The sequence below is a fragment of the Erpetoichthys calabaricus genome, chromosome 10, assembly GCF_900747795.2.
Source record: "Erpetoichthys calabaricus chromosome 10, fErpCal1.3, whole genome shotgun sequence".
NCBI lineage: Eukaryota > Metazoa > Chordata > Cladistia > Polypteriformes > Polypteridae > Erpetoichthys > Erpetoichthys calabaricus.
The window spans coordinates 163727792-163742177 of NC_041403.2; the positions used below are offsets into that span (position 1 = coordinate 163727792).

Consider the following 14386-nt stretch of genomic DNA (forward strand, 5'->3'; position numbering starts at 1 on the left):
GGATGCAGGTGGTCTTGTTTTTGTGTGTGTGTGTGTGTAAGTAATTTGCTGCTCGGATTGAGACAGTCCTATACGTGTAGATGGCGTTTTTAAGGCCTGGTGAGGTGGATCAACACGTCGTGTGTGACGTGAGCAGCTCAGAGAAAGGCAAACGCTTTGTAACACCAGGCTACCAGGCATGCCAGTCTCAGCTGTGGTTCTCTGGGCGCGTCGTACATCAGCCGGCCTCGGTCCTTTGGTCAGAAATGGGCTGTTGGTGTTCAGTGGTTACCAAAATGGTGAGTTATGTGTGCATGGAAGCAGAAAAAAAAGTGTTTTAGTCAAGTCAAGTTGGGGACATGCACTGGCACAGCGCACACACGACGAAACAGCCTGGGATCCTGATTGGCAATCCCCCAGGCAGACATGTGGTCCAGTCCCACCCTTCTGAAATGACAATATATCTGCTGCAGCCAGGTGTTATGTGGGTGACCCCTTGGCCTGGTCCACCCACTCGGCTCCTCAACAATGAGGGTCACCCACGGGGAATCGCGCCACATGGCCGAAGTGCCGTAACGGACGCACCCTCACAATGCAGGTCATGTGCCTCATTTGGGACTCTGTGAGCAATGCAAAGTCAAACCAGCGGCACCTGAGGACCCTCTGAAGAGTCACACATGAAGGAGTCCAGTCTTCATCTCAGGTCACTGGATAGCGTCCATGTCTCACAAACAGGAAGCACTAGGACTGTAAAGACTTGGACCTTCATCCTTTTTACAGATATCGGGAGCGCCACACACCCCTTTATGACCTCATGACCCCCCCATGGTCTCCCAATCCATCTACTGACTTCATAGGAAGAGTCACCAGAGACGTGAATGTCACTGCCTGGGTAAGTAAACCTCTCGATGAGGTCGACACGCTCTCCGCAAACAGACACACTGCTGATGGCCGTGCCCAAGAGGTTTATGATGGTAACAACAGCAGTAGTAGTCGTCATATTGTCATCCGTACCAAGACGCAACATGTCACTCCTCTCCTGCATCTTGAACATATTAAAACAGAACTGCATATTATTTTATAGAAAACACAAATTTGCTTTCCTTTGTTCTCCTTACCCCCTGTTTCTATACAGCAAGTTCAGTGACATTCTCATTGGCTGAAACCTTAAGGAAAAGATCCTGTCTGGGAGTCAACTTTCGACTTTTAAAGGATATCGCAAGTTTGATTCGTTAACTTACTGTGTATTCAAATTGTCACCCTTATTAAAGCCACAAAGAGTCCATTTTGCCTTATATTATAATCTACATAATTTTCCGCCAAGTATCTGTGTGTCCGCCCTGTTGCGGTCTCTCTGTCATTCCAGCAGAGGGTACATCGCAAACATTTGTAGTAATAACATGCTTTGCGTTTGTCAATCCAACAAACGGCACACTTTTTAACCAATCCCTTACCAAATCGCATGAAACAGAGACACATGAATTGCATGTTATTCCAACAGATGGTGCATCACAGACTATTGTAGTGATGTATTTTGACTTGTTTCTGAAGTGCCATCTGTTGGAATGACAGATGGAATGCACTTTATCACTACATGCATTGCAAAATACTCTCCAATACATGGTGCACTGTAAACATTCATGCTGCTAATGTGTGAACTCCTATTCCTCGCTGAGGTTAAGAGTAGGAGGCTTCATAAATACTTCTTAGGTTTCTCTCTGGGGTGTCACAAACCAATGTTCCTTTAAATTTATTTGGGAAGAAATACATTTTTCTTTATTAACCTAAGATCTCCTACTAGGGTCATTTGAGGTTAACCAGATTCTTTATTTAAAACCTTTGGTTATTGTAATTTCTGGAATTCCGCCACACCATTTTGTGCCTGGTGGCCATGCAGATGTCAAGGGTCCTGCCCCCCCAGAGATTGTGACCACCTTTGTCATCGGTGTGATAGCTTCTGCGTTGACCAATCAATGTCCAAGTTTGTTACGTCTTTCTATAGGACTTTTTGCTGTGTTACTTTGTTTTTGGTTTAGACCCCTGTTTTGTTTACTGATCTCACTCTTGTCTAACCCTCCGTCTCATCACTATTGTTTTTCAGGGTTTTGACCTTCGCTTTCATTTTGACTTCTCTTCCTTGTCCTTCCTAACACTAGTCGATTGTCTATGGACTAGCACAGGGGTGTCGAACTCCTGGCCTGGAGGGCTGCAGTGGCTACAGGTTTTCATTCTAACCCTTTTCCTAATCAGTGAGCAGTTTTCACTGCTAATCAACTCCTTTTCCCTTCATTTCAATAGCCCTGTTTTTAAGGATTCAGTCCTCTGAATTGATTTGTTTCTTCATTAAATGACAGCCAAACAGAAATGAGACGTGAAATGAGCCAACAGAATAGCAGCTAAACTGGCATTTCAAACTCCAACCAATCTCTTAATGAGACGCTGATTCTTGCTGTTAATTAAGCCCGTTATTTAATTCAATGGCTTGTTGCTGCTGTCATTCTGCCACAGCAGACATTTCCAAATCTGTTGATTTTCCTGTTTTTTCTGTCATACAGTGCATCCGGAAAGTATTCCCAGCGCATCACTTTTTCCACATTTTGTTATGTTACAGACTTATTCCAAAATGGATTAAATTCATTTTTTTCCTCAGAATTCTACACACAACACCCCATAATGACAACGTGAAAAAAGTTTACTTGAGGTTTTTGCAAATTTATTAAAAATAAAAAGATTGAGAAAGCACATGTACATAAGTATTCACAGCCTTTGCCGTGAAGCTCAAAATTGAGCTCAGGTCCATCCTGTTTCCCCTGATCATCCTTGAGATGTTTCTGCAGCTTCATTGGAGTCCACCTGTGGTAAATTCAGTTGACTGGACATGATTTGGAAAGGCACACACCTGTCTATAGAAGGTCCCACAGTTGACAGTTCATGTCAGAGCACAAACCAAGCATGAAGTCAAAGGAATTGTCTGTAGACCTCCGAGACAGGAATGTCTCGGCACAAATCTGGGGAAGGTTACAGAAAAATTTCTGCTGCTTTGAAGGTCCCAATGAGCACAGTGGCCTCCATCATCCGTAAGTGGAAGAAGTTCGAAACCACCAGGACTCTTCCTAGAGCTGGCCGGCCATCTAAACTGAGCAATCGGGGGAGAAGGGCCTTAGTCAGGGAGGTGACCAAGAACCCGATGGTCACGCTGTCAGAGCTCCAGAGGTCCTCTGTGGAGAGAGGAGAACCTTCCAGAAGGACAACCATCTCTGCAGCAATCCACCAATCAGGCCTGTATGGTAGAGTGGCCAGACGGAAGCCACTTCTTAGTAAAAGGCACATGGCAGCTCGCCTGGCGTCACGTTTGGAGGAAACCTGGCACCATCCCTACAGTGAAGCATGGTGGTGGCAGCATCATGCTGTGTGGATGTTTTTCAGCAGCAGGGACTGGGAGATTAGTCAGGATAAAGGGAAAGATGACTGCAGCAATGTACAGAGACATCCTGGATGAAAACCTGCTTCAGAGCGCTCCTGACCTCAGACTGGGGCGACGGTTCATCTTTCAGCAGGGCAACGACCCTAAGCATACAGCCAAGATATCAAAGGAGTGGCTTCAGGACAACTCTGTGAATGTCCTTGAGTGGCCCAGCCAGAGCCCAGACTTGAATCCAATTGAACATCTCTGGAGAGATCTTAAAATGGCTGTGCACCGACGCTTCCCATCCAACCTGATGGAGCTTGAGAGGTGCTGCAAAGAGGAATGGGAAAAACTGGCCAAGGATAGGTGTGCCAAGCTTGTGCCATCATATTCAACAAGACTTGAGGCTGTAATTGCTGCCAAAGGTGCATCGACAAAGTATTGAGCAAAGGCTGTGAATACTTATGTACATGGGATTTCTCAGTTTTTTTATTTTTAATAAATTTGCAAAACTCTCATGTAAACTTTTTTCACGTTGTCATTATGGGGTGTTGTGTGTAGAATTCTGAGGAAAAAAATGAATTGAATCCATTTTGGAATAAGGCTGTAACATAACAAAATGTGGAAACAGTGATGCACTGTGAATACTTTCTGGATGCACTGTATGGTGGCTTGTTTGATGTCTCATTATTGTTTGGCTACTAATTAAGGAAAAGGAGACAATTAAGGGGCCTGAGTCAAGTTAATTAAAACTAAAGCAAAAGAAGTTAATTAGCAGTAAAAACGGCTCACTAATGAAGAAGATGGTTAGAATGAAAACATGCGGCCCTCGAGGACCAGAGTTCGACACCTGTGGACTAGCAGATCACATGATGGGATAAATTCTTCCCCTAGTCCTAGTACAGTGTGATTCCAAAGAGTAATTCTGAGATTCTTCATAAAGACGGGCGTAGAACGCCACTTGGTCTGAACCTCAGAGATAGGCCACACACCAGGCAGCTTGGCCCCAAACTCAAACTGGCTTTCCGGCCTGCACAGGTTCAACATGGGCTCAGTACAAAGACCTCAAAGAACTGTTCTTCATGGGGAGAGATGACCGTAAACCACTGGCCTTTTAGAACAAAAGTGCAATAACGTTTGTTAATTTAATTTATTGATTAAATAAAGAAAAGGGAAGAACAAACTGGAAAGAAATAAAAAGGTAGCATTCTCATATCACTGTTTTTTTTTTAATTGACTCCGTATTGCAAAAATATTTAATAGATAAAACTGTTTGAAGTGACTGGAAAATCTAGAAATTAGCCAAGTGTACCAATGCACCTGAAGGTTACACCGTGAGGACATTTTCTTACTTGTTTTTCCTTTGCAATTTGTGATGCGCTTTGAACCAAACGTATTTAAGGAAAGCTGCTGTAAAGAAATGGTTATTGTTTTATTACAGAGGCGTCCTTCCTCGGTTCAGCTATTCGTTGTTAAAGATTCACTTTTCACCGCCTGTCATTAACAGTGAATTTTTCAGACTGGTTTGTGTGAAATGTCAGCGCTGTGTTCTCCTCCCGCAAGGAAGTTGCTGAACTGGTGCTGAAGTCAAATGTTTCACGCCCCACCTTACAGGTCATTTACAAAGTCGAGAAAACAATGGGCCACGCCACACAATAAATACGTACAGTATGTGCCCTCCTTAAATTCGACACAGGAACACAAAACAATGAAAGTGTACCGCTTTAATCAAAATTGAAAATGAAGTTCAAAAATAAAAATATACAACATTTACATTTTCATTTTTTTAACATAAAGTGCATTGAAATACAAATTTGGATTTGGTCCTTCGGTTTTTGCAAACATTAAATAAAAATTCCTTAGATTGTCTTAAACGTATACAAGACTGGGTCAGTGAGACGCACTTAATTAGGAAAATGAGAAGTGCATATAACATGCAACAGCAGACTCTTATTAATATTTATTTAGGGGGGGCTGTCATCATACAAAAAGTCCCCATGTTGCCCTTAGTTACTTATTGAGCAAAGTCTGATAATTATGTTCATACTATATGTCATCTGCTACTTATTTAGAATCGCCGATTATTTATGACAAGAAGAAGTCATTCAGCTCAACACTACTCATCACTCTCTATTCAGCGAACACTTGCAAACTAACATCCAGTCAAGCTCAGAATGTTTCTGCTGCTACTACTACAAGTCCTCTTCGTCCCAAAGTTGGGACGACATGCTTGCATCTGACCCGGGTCTTTGACCACATGCTGAGTCTCACTCCAGGTAAGGTTCACCTCCTTTACTTCAGTTGTTATTTCCCTTGCCCATGTTGTTTTTGTCTGTCATTGTTTCCTCTTTCCAAATGAGAGTCCATCTAAGAGTTTATTTTGGAAGGCACTCATGGTCCATTCTTAACGTGTGCTTAAGTCATTTTAGACAACTATTTGCCCTTAGGCATTTCATCGTCCTGTAGAGTTCCCCATTCTGAAATCTTTTCAGGCCAGAATATTCCACAGATCCTTCTCGGAAGGCCATTTTAGAAGACATTGAAAGATCTTACGTCAGTGAGTGCATTTGCATGTACACACAAAACCGGGATAAGGTGAGGAATCCGGTAAAAGCAAAAACCAAGTTTCTTAAAAAAACAAAACAAAACATAACAGTACTCCTCCCTTGGCAAAAAAAGAAAACATCAGCTTCACCTCCATAAAATGAAAGCAAGCATTGAGCCCTTGTCTGCTGTAATTGTGCTGTGGAGTAAGCATTGTATATTCAGCTCATCAACAAATTTAGCGATTTTGGGAGGAGTTGGTGAGTGGCGGCAGGCGCGTGCACGTGCGTTACTTTTCACGCTGACCGGGGCTTATGTAACGGAAGAACGTGGAAGTTGCCATACGCATAGATTCATGCATCTGGATTTTTTTGTGCGTACGCACATTTCTGCTTTTGTCCATATGCCATGTTTTAGTGTGAATTCTACGCACGCCGTTATGCATGAGGCCTCAGGTTACTTGCAGATAAACCTACTCCACTAAAGGATGTTGGCTCAGCATGGAAGAGAAAACAGCAGGATTTAACAAAAAGTTTCTGAATGGGTGGAAAGGCTTCAGGTTGGACGACGAGAGAGGCGAGATTGTGTTGGTTTGGACATGAGGAGAGATCCTGGGTATATTGGGAGAAGGGTACTAAGGATAGAGCTGCCAGTAAAGAGGAAGGCTTAAGAGAAGGTTTATGGATGTGGTGAGAAAGGGCATGCAGGTGATGGGTGTAACAGAGCAAGATGGAGAGGACGGACAGGAAGATAAGGAAGAAGATGATCTGCTTTGGCCACCCCTAATGGGAGCAGCCAGAAGAAGAAAGGCTTAAAGTGAGAAGAACAAACGAAAGCTACAGAGTCCGATCTGATCGCAAATCGACACGGCAAATGATTCATCAGAGAAGACCCACGGATTACGACCCCATTGATGTTGTTCTTGTCATTTTTCTTGTCACATTGAGTGGTGTGGTTACTTTCTTATTAGTTCTGTACATTTTTTTTAACTTCTTTATATATATATATATATACTTCAGTCTTGTTTTTGTTCCTAAGCTTGTATTAGTGGGATTGGGCAGGGTGTGTGTAGGGTGGTGGGTGGGTTGCACTTTCCCCTTCTTAATTGACTTGCTTCTAGGTTCCATGAGATAATAAAAATGAAAAACAACCACCACCCCATTAAGGTGATCATTTTTGGAGGAGCTCCGATGTTTCAGCTTTCCATTTCTTGATGCATGAACAGTGGTTGCTGTAGATTCCATAAAGCGGACTTGAATCCCAGCTTAGAGACTGCAAGTGTGGGGTTTTCATGTTCTTTATGTAATATTCCACCCATACAAATGCCAGCCAACTCTCCCAAAAACTCCTCTTCCACGGCCTGAAGACATATGTGTAAACTTGATTGGCAACTCTTATGATGGACTGCCACCTTATCCATGCTTCACTTTTGCTAAGAGGGTGGGTTCTGACATTGCATATAAATGAAGAAGCATAAAGTGAAGAATTTTAATCCGTAAATAAATTGAGTTGTGAGTAACAAACTGCATCCGGTTTGAGCCCAGCTGAAAATACTCTCGTTTGTACTCCATATCCTTCCAAGGCCACCACATCATTCATAGTCTCCAAGAAATCCTTAATCGATGAATAGCCCTGGAGAAGAGATGGCTCAGACAGATGAGAAAGGCAGATGTTCCTCACCTGAGCGATAGGAAGACCCTCCTCTTTATCCCATAAAATCGAATGGAGGGTGCTTTTCAGATGAGAGATGCTCTGCATGGCAGTTGAAGGTGCCACTACATTAGCCGCGGCATAATGGCGTGGAGCCGCTTTTCTAATGGCTGAGCTCGTCAGCTGAGGGTTCACTCTTTCCTGACCTGCAGGTAGGGTCTGTGATGGTCTTCTTTGGGGATTAAAGTGGGGTTTGCTTAAACTTTGGTTAGATGACTTCACCTTCATATGTTTTTTCTTTGATTTCAGTGGCAATTTTTGTGAAGCCGTCTGAAGTTTCTCTGATGGTGCGCTGGGACGTCTTCTGGATTCTCCTCTTTTCTGAGATGTACAGACTGGAGAAACAAAAAAGAAAACCGAGTGTGAATAAATAAATGAATTAATATCAGTCTGTCTAGCAGATGTGCCATGGGGTTAGTGCACTGGCAGAGGTTTGAACAGCAGGCCGGACACAGGGGTAAAGAGCAGACCGGTGGGATTCTGGGCAACACTCCACTGTACGAAGATGCAGTTGACTGGGAGCATCCATCCATCCATTTTACAACCCTCTGTATCCTAACACAGGGTCACGTGGGTCTGCTGGAGCCAATCCCAGCCAGCACAGGGCACAAGGCAGGAACAAATCCCAGGCAGGGTGCCAACCCACCACAGGACACACACACTAGGGACAATTGAGGATTGCCAATACACCTAACCTTCATGTCTTTGGACCGTGGGAGGAAACCCACACAGACACTGGGAGAATATGCAAACTCCACGCGGGGGGGACCTGGGAAGCAAACCTGGGTCTCCTTACTGCACACCGTGCCAACCTTGGCTGGGAGCATCCAGAAAATAATGAGGATTTGGGCAAACCATGAAAGAAGCAGACATACAGAAAAATGCAAACGGTGATTTAATAATTCACATTTCAAGTCAGTTAGTCATATGCTCATAACATCCCAAACATCCATCCCGCTATACCCTAACTACAGGGTCACAGGGGTCTGCTGGAGCCAGTCCCAGCCAACACAGGACGCAAGGCAGGAAACAAACCATGGGCAGGGCGCCATCCCACCGCAGGGTGCGCACACACACACCAAGCACACACTATGGACAATTTAGGATCGCCTGTCCACCTAACCTGCATGTCTTTGGACTGTGGGAGGAAACCCACACAGACACGGGGAGAACATGCAAACTCCACGCAGGGAGGACCCGGGAAGTAAACACAGGTCTCCTAACTGCAAGGCAGCAGCGCTACCCACTGTGCCACCGCGCCACCCACAACATCCCAAACATGAATTTCATTAAACTATTCTTAAACTATCTGGGCTGCCAGCTACGGCAGGATGAAACCTAAGTAGACCTCAGCGTTTTATTTACATATATAGTAGTATAGTACTACAGCCGAGAGTCCTCAGGAAAAATAACGGATCGTAAAGACTGCCCAGCAGATCATCGGCTGCTCTTTATCCTCTCTGGATGAACTGTACAGCTCTCGTTGCCTCAGGAAAGCAGAAAATATCTTAAAAGACTCCTCACACCCCGTTCATGACATCAGGCAAAAGACAGAGGAGCATCAAAACAAAGACTAAGAGACTGAATAGAAGTTTCTACCCTGTTGCTATCAGGGCACTGCATGCCACCTCATCACCTTCAATGCAGCAGTGCAATAGGTGACATCTCGTACACTAGTGTTCATGTGCAATTAAGGTCTTATGTTGAATGTTTGTGTTCTACCTTATTTCTTCTTATCCTTTTTTAATTATACTAGCCAACCCATAATTATGTATCGATGGGTGAACACTTCCTGAAAGACACAGTTGTCCAAATGGGGTGGATTTGAGGATACGACTGTAAGTGAATGCAAAGATGGAACTCTGGAGAGAGGGCAGGGAAGCGGGCCTGAGAGGTTTCGGGTCCTAACCGTCCCAACGACGGGTCGGCACAACCGGTAACGATCCTTCCGCAGGTTCACATACGGAACCTGTGTTAGGACATTTACATCCTCTAGATAGGCAAGTTCGATCGTCTGACGCCCATTCCACCCCCGCCATTCTAGTCTGCCGATTTCTTAAGTCATCTCTTGGTCATCGTTCAGTACGCACTGCCTGCTCATGTGTCCGCCCCCAACTCCTCACCTGAATTGCTTTCGTCTGTGTACAGTCCACATGCACTTGTGAGTCACGTTGACTGTTCATTTTTCACACACCGCCTCAGTCGCATGCACCTGTGCGCCACGTTCGGGCCGGGTGAGGTTTCCCGTGTTGAGTCCAATTAAGCCAAAGGCTCCACACCTGGTGGTGCCCTTCCATCAATTCCTTTCAGTTTCAGCTTTGCAACCAGACTCCCCCCTGGAACCCAAAGACTTTGGTTACCCAGTTGGCTGCCCAGCGGGTCATGGGAATAACGCCGCCGGATCGCCAGTCGGCCTCGTGTATGGTCGGAACTATGATGGTATGTGATCTTCTTCAAACCTCCGACTTTCGTTCTTGATTAATGAACACATTCTTGGCAAATGCTTTCGCTCTGCAGATTTGTACCTCGAGACAATCCTGTCTCAGAGGTCTACAGACAATTCCTTTGACTTCATGCTTGGTTTGTGCTCTGACATGAACTGTCAACTGTGGGACCTTCTATAGACAGGTGTGTGCCTTTCCAAATCATGTCCAGTCAACTGAATTTACCACAGGTGGACTCCAACGAAGCTGCAGAAACATCTCAAGGATGATCAGGGGAAACAGGATGCACCTGAGCTCAATGTCGAGCTTCACGGCAAAGGCTGTGAATACTTATGTACATGTGCTTTCTCAATTTTTTTATTTTTAATAAATTTGCAAAACTCTCATGTAAACTTTTTTCACGTTGTCAGTATGGGGTGTTGTGTGTAGAATTCTGAGGAAAAAAATGAATTTAATCCATTTTGGAATAAGGCTGTAACATAACAAAATGTGGAAAAAGTGATGCGCTGTGAATACTTTCCGAATGCACTGTATATATTGTGACAAAAGGCGTTATACCAGCGCTCAGCCTGACACACACAGACGCAGGAGGCACACTGATAAAACAAATAAATCTTTTATTTCTCTTTGCCTGTGGGTAACGCCTTCACTGTTCCCACAGACACAACATAGTTCCAATAAGCACAAGCACAATCCCCACAATTCTTCTTCTCTTCCTCTTTTTCTCCACCACTCCTCTCCGGCAAGCTTCATCCACTACCACCCGACTCTGGCTCCCGGAGTGGTGGCTGCTGAGTCCTCTGATAGCCCATCAAGAAGTGCTCCAGGTATTTGATGACCTGTTTCTGTGTGCACTTTCGGGTGTGGCGGAAGAGCCGCCCACAAAGGCTCAGGAACAACTGCAGCACCCCCTGGCGGCACCCCCAGATCCCAACAGAAGCCCTGTGGGAATCGGAGGTACCACTGCCACCCAGGGGTGCTGCCATCTAACCTCTCGGGGGAGGTACTGTTCAATCCATACTTGTTCCCCAGGACCATATATAGAAGAGGCGTCCTGGTCAGGCAAGGGCCCTGGCCATCCACCACTATATATATATATATATATATATATATATATATATATATATATATATATATATATATATATATATATTAACCTTCAATTGCTCCAGGGGTGCTGTACTATGGCTGACCCTGTGCTCTGACCCCAAGGGGTATGCGAGAAGATGCATTTCACTGCGTGTTGTCCTGTATAACTATGTATGTGACAAATAAATAAAGAATTATTATATATATATAAACTGTGGAGCCCCAGGGAAATCAATGAAATATGTGTCTTTGTCCCAATCATTATGGAGGGCATTATGTATTACTAGACCAGCCCACTCTGTCAGTGATGTGGACCCACAAGTGTGCACCATCTCCACGTCTACTTTCTGAATGATGACCAGACATAAAGGTTATTTGGTGCAGTGGAAGTCAATGAGCAGCTCCTTGGTTTTGCTAATGGGAGGTGCACACAATTCCCCACCTGACTGCCATACTTTGTACCACCATCATGCCAGCGCCGCATTGCAGTTTAAATCTTTTATGCTGTAATGGAAGTGAAATAAAGCATCTCTCTCTAATATAAAATATTAACATTTCTTTTCTTAACTCATTTGCTCAAGTTGCTTTCTTCTCCCACCTAAATTATAAAACACACCATCATACTTCAAAGATGAATATTTTACCTTGCACTACTGGAGAAGAATTCCGCGGGCCCACCGAGTGACTTATGTTCCTCCTTTGTTTTATCGACTCCTTCAGTATGTCGCTATATAACTTCGGTTGGTTTTGCTGCCAACAAGCCTGGACATCAGTCATGAGGGGTGCTCTGTGTCCACCAGAAAGGTCCTCGCAGGTACGCTGCATCCAGGGTTTTGACACCTGGGCTGAGATGTCGGCCATGTGTGGTGGGCTGCGTGGAGGTGCAGGGAGGCCTTCAAGCTGCCTCCAGTCCACTGCAGAGTTGAGATTAGGAAGAGAACTTGCATTTCTTAACATTCCGCTCAGGCAAATGTTGGAGTCCACATTGGCAAAGTCTGCAAAGTGAAAGATTGGCTTCATTACCAGCTCCCCTTCATCTTCTTCAAAAACGACTGAACTCCCCATGACACGAAGCAGACCTTCCAGAAACCCATCTCCAAGTCTGGGAAGGATCAATGGTCGATTGTAAACCCACAGAAAAGCTCCTGGGAGTTTCTCAATAGGAATTCCCCCTGGTTGATGAAGCAAGAGCTGAAGGATGTCACTTTGATTCGCTGCCATGTCCGTGCGAAGCGAGGTGAAAGCTAAGATAACGTTACAAACTGATAAGTGCTTGGAAAGTTTTTAACGCTGTCCGTCTCTGCGCAATTCGGTGATGTATCGCTAAGCTCCGCTGAAGTATCACTTCTTCATTTGTCTTTGTTCAAAAGTTTAATTAATCCTGGGTGCTAGGAAGAAAAATAACAACGCCTTGAACAAGCGGTACAGCTGCCGATAGCAAGCCGAACGAAGATAGTCTTTAGCGTTTAGATTAGTGCGTCCACTGCGCTATACAGAAGGAATACTGAGAGCTCCATGGGCAGAGTCCCGACATATCCAGCTGCCAGCTTCGACACAGTTCTGAATGCATTGAATACGTCGCCTGTGATCGATGCCCCCCTTTATTATTGTGATGATAAAAAAAAAACACCGTCTAGAAGTACATAATAAGAGACGCGACGCGCCACAGCTGCCCACCTCCTCAGCAGCTGTTGGCCAAAGCTGACGCGAAGCCACGCCCACTCCGGCTCGTCAGCTGATATCCGCCTCGCAGCTCCGCCGGACTTTGTTTATGTTTTGCTCTTTGCAGATCTCAGGGTAGAAGTCATCTCCGACGGCTGATCTCATTGCGTAACATGCCGAGGAGATCCGTGTCATGTCAGCAGGGCGTTCGTCTGAGCGAATACTTTAATAACACAATGGAGCGCGCTGCTCCTCCGGGGCAATTCCAAAAGGACAAAGGCGAAGTGCGCGCTGGACTCGTCATCTTTTCCGTGAAATGACGTCGTGATGGATACAAGGGGTGAATAAATAAGGTGTGTGATTAGACAGAGGTGTAAGCGGGTGAGTGGACAGCAACCGTACGTGTATTAGATTGATGGATAGCATACCAAAGGTACTATATAATACACATACTGAACAGACAGATTAATAGGATAGGAAGGGAGCTATACAATACAATTAATAGATACATAGATTAGATAGATAGCAAAAAAGGCACTATAAATAGATTGATAGGAAAGGTGCTATATAATACACATAACAGGTAGATAGATAAGATAAGTAAGAAAGGCACTATATAATAGATTGATAGGAAAGGTGCTATATAATACACATAACAGGTAGATAGATAAGATAAGTAAGAAAGGCACTATATAATAGATTGATAGGAAAGGTGCTATATAATACACATAACAGGTAGATAGATAGATAGATAGATAGATATTAAAGGCACTATATAATAGATAGGAAAGGTGCTATAAAATACACATAATAGATAGATAGATAGATAGATAGATAGATAGATAGATAGATAGATAGATAGATAGATAGATAGATAGATAGATAGATAGATAGATAGATAGATATGAAAGGCACTGTATAATAGATAGATGGGAAAGGTGCTATATAATACACATAGATAGATAGATAGATAGATAGATAGATAGATAGATAGATAGATAGATAGATAGATAGATAGATAGATATGAAAGGCACTATATAATAGATAGATAGGAAAGGTGCTATATAATACACATAACAGATAGATAGATAGATAGATAGATAGATAGATAGATAGATAGATAGATAGATAGATAGATAGATAGATAGATAGATATTAAAGGCACTATATAATAGATAGGAAAGGTGCTATAAAATACACATAATAGATAGATAGATAGATAGATAGATAGATAGATAGATAGATAGATATGAAAGGCACTGTATAATAGATAGATGGGAAAGGTGCTATATAATACACATAGATAGATAGATAGATAGATAGATAGATAGATAGATAGATAGATAGATAGATAGATAGATATGAAAGGCACTATATAATAGATAGATAGGAAAGGTGCTATATAGGGCGGCATAGTGGCGCAGTGGTAGCACCTCGCTGTTAGGAGACCCGGGTTCGCTTAGTTTGCATGTTCTCCCCGTATCTGCGTGAGTTTCCTCCGGGTACTCCGGTTTCCTCCCACAGTCCAAAGACATGCAGGTTAGGTGCATT

General features: G+C 43.8%; 1 protein-coding gene across 1 annotated transcript; it reads right to left on the bottom strand.

Moving 5' to 3' along the window:
• Positions 1–5094: 5094 nt before the first annotated feature.
• LOC114659739 (uncharacterized) lies at positions 5095–12754 on the bottom strand. The gene is made up of 2 exons (XM_028812377.2): positions 11817–12754; positions 5095–7974 (listed from the first exon to the last, which is right to left on the bottom strand). The coding sequence occupies exons 1-2, from the start codon at positions 12391–12393 to the stop codon at positions 7418–7420; spliced, it is 1134 nt and encodes a 377-aa protein (XP_028668210.1). The 5' UTR covers positions 12394–12754; the 3' UTR covers positions 5095–7417.
• Between the last annotated feature and the right edge of the window lie 1632 nt (positions 12755–14386).

What these genes read in the sequence shown, in the direction of transcription:
- LOC114659739 (XM_028812377.2), bottom strand. Translation starts at nt 12,393, where the DNA reads ATGGCAGCGAATCAAAGTGACATCCTTCAGCTCTTGCTTCATCAACCA. An exon ending in TTCTTCTCCAGTAGTGCAAG is followed by an intron (nt 7,975 to 11,816) that starts GTAAAATATTCA and finishes TTGTTTCTCCAG; the next exon opens with TCTGTACATCTCAGAAAAGA.